We start from the raw sequence: 12,059 nt of genomic DNA on the forward strand, positions 1-12,059 counted from the left end.
ATCTATAACCTAATTATTCCATAACACTGACCACTTCAGCTATGTGCTGTAATTCATTATAGTATCCAGTCAAAATAATACGGAAGCCCATTATCGCCAACCTGTATTTATAAAGGAAAAGCAATATACACTTTATTTATGAACCGAACATGGATCAGACATATAATATTTAATCTCTTAAGATGCAAAATAAACTGAATATATATATATATTATAACAGTAACTTGATCCGAAGGGTCGTATCACGTCGAGTTGACAGGCGCGGCAGGATCATCAGATCAAACGAGACGCGAAGCGTCGAGTTTGATCTGATGATCCGCGCCTGTCAACGAGACGTGATACGGCTCTTCGGATCAAGTTACTGTTATAATGATAAATTTATTATATACCCCCTTACAACTGGCTGAAAGTATTAAAATAAACCTTTAGAGATAAATTGGATAATATTAATCCATTAAACAAAGCATAATAACAAGGGACTTTTTAACGCGCAAGAAAAATAACGTCATATTTCTGCGTACTACGTCATCAGTGTCAGAGAGTGGTGATATGGATTCAGAAAACAACATGTTGGTGATCCGGAAAGTCGGATCACGACGTCACGTGTTAGCGTACATTCAACAGTAAAACTGGGTGATACACATTAGGTATATAATAAATGAAGGAATTGTGCCCAGATGTATGTATGAAAAAGCTCAATTGACTCGAGCGAGTCAACTCGCAGGCCCTTCAGGCCTTTGATTTTCACTTTATGTAAATTCAAGAATATTATTAATTTTTAAGGTAGTTGTATAAAAACCCCATTCTATCATTATTACTGAAAAAGTTTTTATTGTAACTTTAGAAGAAAATGATGAGAGAGGTACAATTAATCCCTTGAGATTAATTATCTAACCTGCTGCAGAAAATTTAGTAGGCTTTTCTTTATCTGTCACTGTAAGATACACAGTTGCTTAATTATTTGAAAATTAAATTATATGGAATTACTCTTATTCTTGGCCAAATTTGGCGGATTATAAAGCGTAAACTGACCAAAACCAGGTTATAATCGGAAAATTTGGCCAAGAATTGGAGTCATTCCTTAACCCTTTCTCTACCGGCACATTTTCAGCGTTTTTGCAAACCTTTTGACATATCCTTATAAATCAATTTATAACTTTTTTATTCAAAGAGTAATTTAGACATAATGTATATCATTTTGTAGGGAATTTTCCGGAGATGATATTTCATAACTATGCAGGTACCTCACGATAGACCTTGCTAGTACCTCACCGAAGGCCAGGGGGCTCCCTGGATTTCCTAACGTATTGTTTTCTTTTAAAATAATGGCCATTTTAATGTTGATTTAATGTACAGTGTATTTGGTTTGTTTGATTTGAACATATTTTATTGCTTATACATGTACTTTACAATTGGAATTGGGCAAAAGTTCCAAAAACTTTTTAGACTTTTTTACGCCCTCTCCCTGGTATATTTACTTGTCTTCATATCTGTTTATTAACTAGAGTTTCATTTTAATATTTATAAACTTGTAAAATGAAATATTTATAAAATAAAATATCCCTGTTGTTTGCATTAGGCCTATTTCACGGGAAAAAAGGGGGGGAGCGCTCATATTTTACGTCGGGATCGATATTTTGCATTGTTTACACAAAGAAGGCAACGATGCTTCACGGAACGGTTCGCACAAATTGAGCACATTTTACTGATTTACCAGGTAATACATGAATACCAGAATGTAACAAAGCATTAAAAAGCATTTTATTTCAATGACGTACTATGTTTGATAGCTGAGATAAGCTGAATATTTTTATACTCAAATATTCTTATATTTCATTCTGAAGGATACACGGGAAGGTATAATGCCCTGATAGTAAATAATGCCCTGATTGACCTGATTATATATAAATAGCTTTTTTGTTGCATTTATTGAAAACTATAAATATTTATAATTATCATTTTCTATTACAATCATAAAGAACATGCAAAATTAAAATTATCTTTTTATATGTATCTTTATTTATCTTTTAAATTTTTATTTGATTTAAATTGACATTTGTATATAATGTCTGGTTTTGTAGTATAAAGTAATATGAAAACTTTGAAAAAAGCATTCTTAATTCTTTTTGTTTCACTTTTCAAAGTTTATAAATTATTTTCAATGGGTCTGGGATAAATAAAAAGTTTACAAAATGTTATCTGAAAAATATCTATTTTCCTTTGCTCAAAAGCACTTTAAAGTAAACAAAGGGTATAATGTCTTGATAATGAATGAACTGAGTTTAAATAGTGACCTGATTAAAATACTTGTGTCAATACTCAATTGGGAAAATTAATGAATAACAGTGTGACATTTAAAAAAAATTAAAATTGTAATAATTTGATTTATTTATGTCCAAATTAAAACAAATGGGTAAAACACTAGTGAACCTGGTGAGTTGAGTTTAATTTCCGGTCTAGCACCATAACTACCAATGGAAAGAATGTAAATTATTCCTTTATTCTTTTACAGGTCTTTGAGAGCAATAATTAAATAAACAGACCATGTCTGAATTTGTTGTGGAGATAGCTATATCCAGCACCAGAGATCCAGAATCTGTCCAGGGAGAAGAATCTAAGACTAATGGTATATTTACATGTATATACGTATAAATAGCAAACATTCTAATTGTAAATATTTACATTTGCAAATATTAACATTCGCAGTGTTTTTCTAATAAGCCAACTGTGAAATTAATTTGAAAACCATTTTTGTGTATACTCACGCAAAAAAAAAAAATATATACACGTAGAAACTTGCATTAGTATGCTGTCACAATAAGATTACAGCAATGTTAATAAAAGTATATGGCAGGAAATTCAAATGTTGAGTATATTTTTGCCGTTTCCAAAAGTAAAATGCAACTATAAGGGATGTTTTTAAATTTAGTGTGAATTATTGGTGTGTGAATCACACAGATTTGCATGTATGCATAATTTTCATGCAGTGCTAGTGCGCTTCATGAAATATGCCTATGTGACAAGTCTGTGTGATTCACACAAAAATAAATTGCACAAAACTTGAAATAATTCCTTAAATATCTTTCTTAGATAAACCTTTTGAAGATAAAATATGTTCATTTTTGAATGAATTGTATCACAAAGTGAGGTGTATTTTATTCATCTTCTGTACTTCATTTGTCATTCATGCATTCTTTTGATATAAAGGAATTGTAGATTTCTTCACTAAATTGTACTTGATTTGTCATTCATGCATTCTTTTGATATAAAGGAATTGTCAAGATTTCTTCACTAAATATGTCAGATTTTGATTGTAGAAGAAAAGTTGATTTTTGACAATCCTAGTAATAACCTGAGGTAAAAGGTGATCAACACGTAGTAATAACAGTGAAGGTAAGTCAAGATTTTGTAACAATGCACTGTAGTAATAACAGTAAAGGTAAGTCAAGATTTTGGTGACAATGTCCTGTAGTAATAACAGTCAAGGTAAGTCAAGAGTCAAGATAACAGTAAAGGTAAGTCAAGATTTTGTGACAATGTCCTGTAGTAATAACAGTAAAGGTAAGTCAAGATTTTAGTAACAATGTCCCGTAGTAATAACAGTAAAGGTAAGTCAAGATTTTTGTGACAATGTCCTGTAGTAATAACAGTAAAGGTAAGTCAAGATTTTGGTGACAATATCCTGTAGTAATAACATTGAAGGTAAGTCAAGATTTTGGTGACAATGTCCTGTAGTAACTTCAGTAAACATTAGTCAAGATTTTGTTGACAATGTCCTGTAGTAATAACAGTCAAGGTTAGTCAAGATTTTGGTGACAATGTCCTGTAGTAATAACAGTCATGGCAAGTCAAAATTTTGGTGACAATGTCCTGTAGTAATAACAGTAAAGGCAAGTCAAGATTTTGGAGACAATGTCCTGTAGTAATAACAGTGAAGGTAAGTCAACATTGTGGTGCAATGTCTTGTAGTTATAACAGTCAAGGTAAGTCAAGATTTTGGAGACAATGTTTTGTAGTAATAACAGTCAAGGTAAGTCAAGATTTTTGTGAGAATGTCCTGTAGTAATAACAGTAAGGTAAGTCAAGATTTTGACTCAACAATGTCCTTAGTAATAACAGTCAAGGTAAGTCAATAATTTTGGTGACAATGTCCTGTAGTAATAACAGTGGGAGGGTAAGTCAAGATTTTGGTGACAATGTCCTGTAGTAATACCAGTCAAGGTAAGTCAAGATTTTGGTACAATGTCCTGTAGTAATAACAGAAAATAAGTCAAGATTTCAAGTGACAATGTCCTGTAGTAATAACAGTCAAGGTAAGTCCTATTTTGGTGCAATGTCCTGTAGTAATAACAGTTAAGGTAAGTCAAGATTTTGGTGACAATGTCCTGTAGTAATAACAGAATATTTAGGTACATGTTGCCATTAACAGTTTGCAGTCCCCCTATTTTGTAATAACAGTGTAACAAGATTTTGGTGACAATGTCCTGTAGTAATATTAACATTTTGGTGACAATGTCCTGTAAAGATTGTTCAAGATTTTGGTGTAATAACAGTGAAGGTAAGTATGTGACAATGTCCTGTAGTAATAACAGTCAAAGGTAAGTCAAGATTTTTGTGACAATGTCCTGTGGTAATAACAGTTAAGGGAAGTCAAGATTTTGGTGACAATGTCCTGTAGTAATAACAGTATAGGTAAGTCAAGATTTTGGTGACAATGTCCTGTATTAACAGTAAAGGTAAGTCAAGATTTTTGACAATGTCCTGTAAATAACAGTAAAGGTAAGTCAAGATTTTTGGAGTAAGAACAGTCAAAAAAGTCTGACAATGTCCCGTAGTAATAACAGTAAAGGTAAGTCAAGATTTTTGTGACAATGTCCTGTAGTAATAACAGTAAAGGTAAGTCAAGATTTTTGTGACAATGTCCTGTAGTAATAACAGTCCCCAGGCCAGCTTTAAAAAATTGTTTGGTTGCTCTGTTCTACCTACATAATTAAAATTGCTTGACTCAAAACTTTTAATTTTAACTTCCAAAAGACAATAATTATACACCAGCTTAAAAAGTGGGAGGGTATACTGTAATCGGTATGTCTTTTTTTAAGTTAAGCTGTAGGTCCATTTGTGTAGGTGTCCGTACGTCTGTCAAAAAAAGGGTGGGGTCACTAAAAAATCTTCTTCACAGAGTGAAATTTAATGAAACTTTCACAGAATATTCTAAAATGTTATTTTTGGAAGCATTTTTTTTTTGATCTGACACATATAAAATTGCTTAGCAAAACATGACCTTGCCATTATATTCATATGGGAAGCGTGGCCACAATAGGGAATCCAAGTTTAGATTTCTTATGTATTCAGATATTTAGATTTTAAAAATGAAACAAAGAATTTGAATTTTCTGAGAAAAAAAGTCTCACTTACTTACCAACTGCGGTCTTTTCAGCCACCAGGGCCAGGAAAGATGAAACTTTTGTGGAATTTGCATACTTGGGTAGTGTCCGATATAAACTTTTCATAAAATCATGACCAATGGGGATAACCAAACTTTGTACCATCCTTGGTTAAAGGGAATCAATATTTTTTTACATCGAAGGGCCAAGTCTCCTTAAAAGGGGATATATAGAAAAGACAAAAATATCTTTAAAAATCTTCTTCTCAAGAACCACTGGGACAGGAAAGCTGAAACTTATGTGGAAGCATTCTTGGGTAGTGTAGATATAAAATTGATAAAATCATGACCCCAGGGATAGGGCAGGCCACAATAGGGAATCCAAATTTTACATAGAAATATATAGAACAAATCTTTAAAAATCTTCTTCTCAAGAACCACTGGGCCAGGAAAGCTGAAACTTATGTGGAAGCATTCTGGGGTAGTGTAGATATTAAATTGTTAAAATCATGACCCCTTGTTGTAGGGCAGGCTACAATAGGGAATCCAAGTTTTACATAGAAATATAGATGCATATAGAACAAAACTTCTTCTCAAGAACCACTGGGCCAGGAAAGCTGAAACTTATATGGAAGCATCCTTGCGTAGTGTAGATATTAAATTGCTAAAATCATGACCCCTGGAGGTAGGGCGGGGACACAATAGGAAATCCAAGTTTTACATAGAAATATATAGAACAAATCTTTAAAAACTTCTTCTCAAGAACCACTGGGCCAGGAAAGCTGAAACTTATGTGGAAGCATCTTTGGGTAGTGTAGATTCTAATGTTTTAAAATAAAAAAGGGAAGGGGGTTGTTAGGCATGATAGGTATAGCAAGAGGGGGAATCTGGTAAAGATCTGCAACACCCAAGTTACTCAGGTGAGCGATGTGGCCCATGGGCCTCTTGTTTTTATTCTGAGCAAACAGAGAGCAAACAAACCTTATTTTAAACTTGGCCTAAATTGTCTGTTCTGTCATAAGATGTCCATTTAGATTGTCAATATTGTATTCCTTTTGTAGATAAAAAGATGTTGGTTTACACCATGGCAACATTTAAAACCGCTTAGTCCGATTCTAATCGCAAAAAATATATTTGTTTTCTTCTTGAAAAATAATTGTCAATAGATTGTTTCAGCTTTCATCAAATTATATCCCCAAAGTTTTTTTTTTCTTTCTAAAGATACCAAAATTCAAAATTTTAAAAAATGATTAATGTTGCATCACACAAAAATTACTCCTACAATTATATCGGTATTTGCATAGTGCTTGAAATTGCCTTTGAAAAATTAAATCTATCTCTTATAACTCATTATGAAAAACAAACTCGAGCATTTTTTTCCCAACAAAGTACATGTACACGGGCAATATTTTAGCCCCTGTTACTTTACTTACTTAAACATGTTTTTTTTTTAAAAATCATTAAAATATCTGATTATCCCTTATTCTTATTCTTTTTAATGTTTAATGTGCATATTAATCTTAAAATTACAGTGGAATATATTCAATTAATTTCTTTAATTTTTAGATCACCTGAGCCGAAGGCTTAAGTGATCTTTCCTGATCAAAATTTGTTCATTCTCTGTCATTATTGTCGTTGGCGTTGTAATCATCGTCATTGTCGTCGTAAACTTTTTACATTTTCTTCTTCTTTTCAAGAACAACTGAGCCAATTTCAACCAAACTTGGCACAAAGTATCCTTAGGTGAAGGGGATTCAAGTTTGTTCAACTGAAGGGCCACACCCTCTTCCAAGAAGAGATAATTATGAATTAGTGAAAAATTAATGGCATTGAAAAAAAAATCTTCATCTAAAGAACCACTAGGCCAAGAAAGATGAATCTCATGAAATCATCTCAGATAGTGTAGATTCAAATTTGTTCAAATCATGACCCCCGGGGGTAGGATCGGGCCACAATGGCCGATCAATGTTTTACATAGGAGTATATAGGGAAAATCATAAAAAATCTTCTTCTCAAGAATCACTGGGCCAGGAAAGATGAAACTCATGTGGAAGCATCATCAGATAGTCTAGAATCAAGTTTGTTCAAATCATGACCCCTGGGGTAGAGTGGGGTCACAATGGCTGATCAATGTTTTACATAGGAGTATATAGGGAAAATCTTTAAAAATCTTTCAGGAACCACTTGGCCAGGATAGATGAACTACTTTATGTATAGATATAATGTTATATGGTCCTTTTTCCAAAACTGTGAATTTCATGGGCCCTGGATTAATGAAAGATATGGAGATAACGAACAGAATTCAATATAAAAGTCCATAAAATACAAAATAGGAGCAGAGCAAACAAAGACCTCTAAACATCAGAGGTGAGATCCTTTGTCAGTTCAATGTATAAATAATGGACTAACAATTTGTATAAAAGACTCAAGGTAGCATTTGACTCAATAATAAATTGTATTTGCTGACAAGGTCATTGTACATGTATTTACCAAGAACTTTGGAAATGATGAATTTATACAAGACTGCTGATTTTCTTGTTTTATCAACTTGTTTATCAATAATTTACCTCGTTTAATCACCATACAGACATATAAACGCCACATGTAGGTGATGAAGGTATATTTTTGCATAAGTAAGGGAAGTTTACAATAGAAAAGTTAAAGATGTTACGTTTATCTAATAACTTGGCTGTTATAATTACCATTTATCGTTTTTTTCAAGTAAAGTATTCAAGTATGAAAGTATCGACGGATCCTGTGTCATGATGGCACAATTAATTATTGATTAAAATTACTGGTTGGTTGGATGTCTTGCAATAATTAGAGCGATTGCTGGTCTTGCTCTTTAGAGATTGTTTTGTGTTAATTTTCAATTTGATGGTAATTCATTTTCTTGACACTTTGCCTAAAATTTTGACGTGATACTTACACATGAAATTTTACGCAACATCAAACTGAAATATACATCATTAATCATGAATTAAAGAAATTATTCATTGTATGTGTGTGTTCTTTCAAATTAAAAAAAATGTAAGGTGAACATTTGAAAGTTAAATTTAGTGTATAGGAAAAAGTCTTTAATAGAACCACTAAAAAGCGAAAACTTAAGCGGAAGCATCCTGTCACAGGTAGTGTTGTTGATTCTAATCTGTTCAAATTACGACCACGGGGGCACATGTAGCGTCGGGCCGTAATAATAATTACTAATTAAGGGGGGTATCTGGTTAAATAATCAGCATGACACTAGTTGCTCCGGTTAACAATGTGGCCCCTGGAACTCTTGGTATCTTCTGGATACCTTGAAAAAGCATTACAACTGATTTGTATGTTACATTTACAGAAAGAAGAGGCAGATTTTGCATCCAGACCAGAAAGTCATCTTTTGAATTTACACTATAGTGTAAATGAAATTGAAATTGGGAATTTCAAACAATCCATAAATGCTTGTGAAAGTGAAAGGCCCAAAGCATATAACATCTGTAGGAAAACGTTTAATCATCCACATGAGTTACGGAGACACATTAGTATACATACTGATGATAAACGTCATAAATGTGATGTGTGTGAAAAGTCTTTCAAATGGACAAGGGACTTACAGAGCCACATGAGAACACATACAGGTGATAGACCTTATAAATGTGATGAATGTGGAAAGGCTTTCAAATGGACAAGTAACATACGGAGACACATGAGGACACATACCGGTGAAAAATCTTTTAAATGTGATGTGTGTGGGAAGGCATTCATTTGGACAATTGACCTAGAGAGACACATGAGGACACACACAGATGATAAGTCTTATATGTGTGATGTGTGTGGGAAGGCATTCACTCGGTCAAGTACCTTACAGACACACATAAGGACACATACTGGTGATAAACCTTATACATGTGGTTTATGCGGGAAGAAAACCTACCAGTTAGGTCACTTAGAGTCTCACATGAGGACTCATACAGGTGAAAAACCTTATAATTGTGATGCATGTGGGAAGGCATTCAGCCAGTTACAAAATTTTAAGAGTCACATGGGGACACATACAGGTGATAAACCTTATAAATGTGATGTGTGTGGAAAAGCATTCAACTGGCCAGGAAAACTACAGATACACATGAGAACACATACTGGTGAAAAACCTTATATATGTGATGTGTGTGGGAAGGCATTTACACTGTCACATCACCTACGAGATCACGTAATTATACATACAGGTAAAAAACTTTTTAAATGTGATGTGTGTGGGAAGGCATTCAACAGATTAAGTACTTTACAGACACACATAAGGCTACATACAGGTGAAAAACCTTATAAATGTGATGTGTGTGGGAAGACATTCAGCCTCTCACAAAACATACTGAAACACATGAGGACACATACAGATGAAAAATTTTATAAATGTGATGTGTGTGGGAAGGCATTCAATTTCTCAGAAAGCTTACTAAGGCACATGAGGACGCATACAGGTGAAAAACTTTATAAATGTGATATGTGTGCGAAGGCATTCACCAGATTACATAACTTACAGAGTCACAAAAGGACACATACAGGTTAAAAACCTTATATTTGTGATTCGTGGTGGAAGGCATTCAACCTCTCACAAAACGTACAGAGTCACATGAAGACACATACATGGGAAAACCCTTATAAATGTGTGTATGTGGGAAGGCATTCTTACACTCACAGCACTTCAAGAGTCACATGAGGACACATATAGATGATAATCCTTATATATGTGATGTTTGTGGAAAGGCATTCCATTGTTCAAAAAATTTCAAAAGACATTGTAAAATACATAGTGGTGACAAACCTTACATGTGTGATTGTGTAAGAAAATCTGTGAAAATCGGATTTAAGCAAACACATGAGGACACATACAGATGAGAACTCTATGATGTGATGTATGTGAAAGGCATTTAAACAATTAAGTAACTTACAATTGTATATTTTTTTTTGTATATTTCTATTAATATTACTTAGATATACGAGGGTCATTCAAAAAGTTCGTAGACTTTTGTCCAAACTTTTTTATTTAACGTCATATTATATCCAAATTTGGTACAAATATTTTAAGAACTAATTCAAATAATTTGAGTAAAAAAATTGGAATGTATCTTCATATTTATTAAAATTACCAAGGATTAAGAACAGCAAAAATGGGGCCACGGAGCACCGTGGAAATTGAGTAATTTACTAATTTTCACTTTATAGTATTTACAGCCATACCTCTAATAAATGGAGCTTAAACGAAATAAAATTTAAATGTTTAAATAAAGTATTGCTGTATTAATTAAAATAAAATCAGGTTATGTAATATGTCGCTCCATATAAAATATATCAGTTTCTAAATACAAAATATGGACATATTGAAAAATTCTGAAGAAAAGCAATATAAAATCAATCATGACGTTTTAGGACGTCATGGAGCAGCGAGTAGCAATAAAATTGCACCTTACATTCGGGAAACTTCTTTTACAAGCTTAAAAAATCCGTATAAACCAGGATCTGTATGAAAAATATCTTTGTATTTGTATTAAATAAAAAATACAATTTTTGAGTGGTAGCGAGTTTGAATCGGACGATGGATTGTCGGCAATGAAAGAGGTTTAAGTTAAAAATATTTTCGAAAGAGTTTGTGAACGTCATTGAACGTGATGTGTGCTTCACTGTTGCAGAATTAATAGAGTTACATGGTAAATTAAAGAATTTGAAAACAATGACATTCTTATTTAAACTATATTTGTACAATTATTCACAAACTAGGTGTTAAGTGTTATGGATATGATTTTTTGAATGAAGAAGACGCTACAAACCGTGTTTGAAATTAAGAAAATTAGTATAATTTTTTGCAAACTTTCTCAACGTTGTCTTTGACGTTACAATGTAATTTAACCGTGCTCCGTGGTAACAAAACATGTTGGTTTAAATTTTGGCTAACATGAGTTCTATTTAATCAAATGGAATGAAACTTCACACTTCGACAAAATAAATGTTTATGTAAACTTAACGAAAATGTGTTGATCTATAATCTTGTAATAATTATATGACGATGAGAAGCATTGTCTACGTATTTTTTGAATGACCCTCGTACGTATATCTTTTATGACGTTTAAGGCAAATTAATAAAACAAATACGTATATTAATAAAATATTATGTTTTAGTTGTAAATCGCTTTGAAATTGGTGGAAAAAAACCCCATTTTTGTCCTTTGAACAGTTGAAAAAAAAGCTTTGGTATGAATTTGTGAAATAAAAGTCCGTATTACCTTAAAAAGGAATTTTATGCCACGTTGAAAAAAGATGTTTTAAAAATATAAATATCAAAATAAAAAAGTTTTACCAACATTTTACAGTTATCTCTCTGTTTTCCAAATACGTAATGTTTTTTTCTTGAAAATCCATATTATTTTCTGTAAAAAATATTTAAATTTCATCGAATTTCATAACTTTTGAAAATTGGCTTAGGGTAGGCAGGTGAACAATACAACAGACTAATGCATAAGATTTGACAATGTTAAGTTTATGTATATCACAAGAGTGTATAAAACCTTCTGATATAATTTTTCTGTTGTTTGTTTTTCATGCATGTAAATGGATAACATTAAACAATTTCTTATTAATAATGCGAGGAATATATTCACTTAAATCCGCTTTAAAGAATCTACTAATATTTATTTTTTTC

General features: G+C 32.4%; 1 protein-coding gene across 1 annotated transcript; it reads left to right on the forward strand.

Moving 5' to 3' along the window:
- The first annotated feature begins 8,544 nt into the window (after nt 1–8,544).
- LOC134271183 (zinc finger protein 664-like) lies at nt 8,545–10,429 on the forward strand. The gene has a single exon (XM_062753428.1). It carries the CDS (start codon nt 8,646–8,648, stop codon nt 9,930–9,932), a length of 1,287 nt encoding a protein of 428 aa, XP_062609412.1. The 5' UTR covers nt 8,545–8,645; the 3' UTR covers nt 9,933–10,429.
- Nucleotides 10,430–12,059: the final 1,630 nt, after the last annotated feature.

This window comes from Saccostrea cucullata, unplaced genomic scaffold (genome assembly GCF_032062105.1).
Source record: "Saccostrea cucullata isolate Sc308-1 unplaced genomic scaffold, CSIRO_AGI_Scuc_v1 ctg8729, whole genome shotgun sequence".
NCBI lineage: Eukaryota > Metazoa > Mollusca > Bivalvia > Ostreida > Ostreidae > Saccostrea > Saccostrea cuccullata.

Excerpts from the sequence above, each read along its gene's own strand:
- LOC134271183 (XM_062753428.1), top strand. The coding sequence starts at position 8,646 with ATGTGGCCCCTGGAACTCTTGGTATCTTCTGGATACCTTGAAAAAGCA.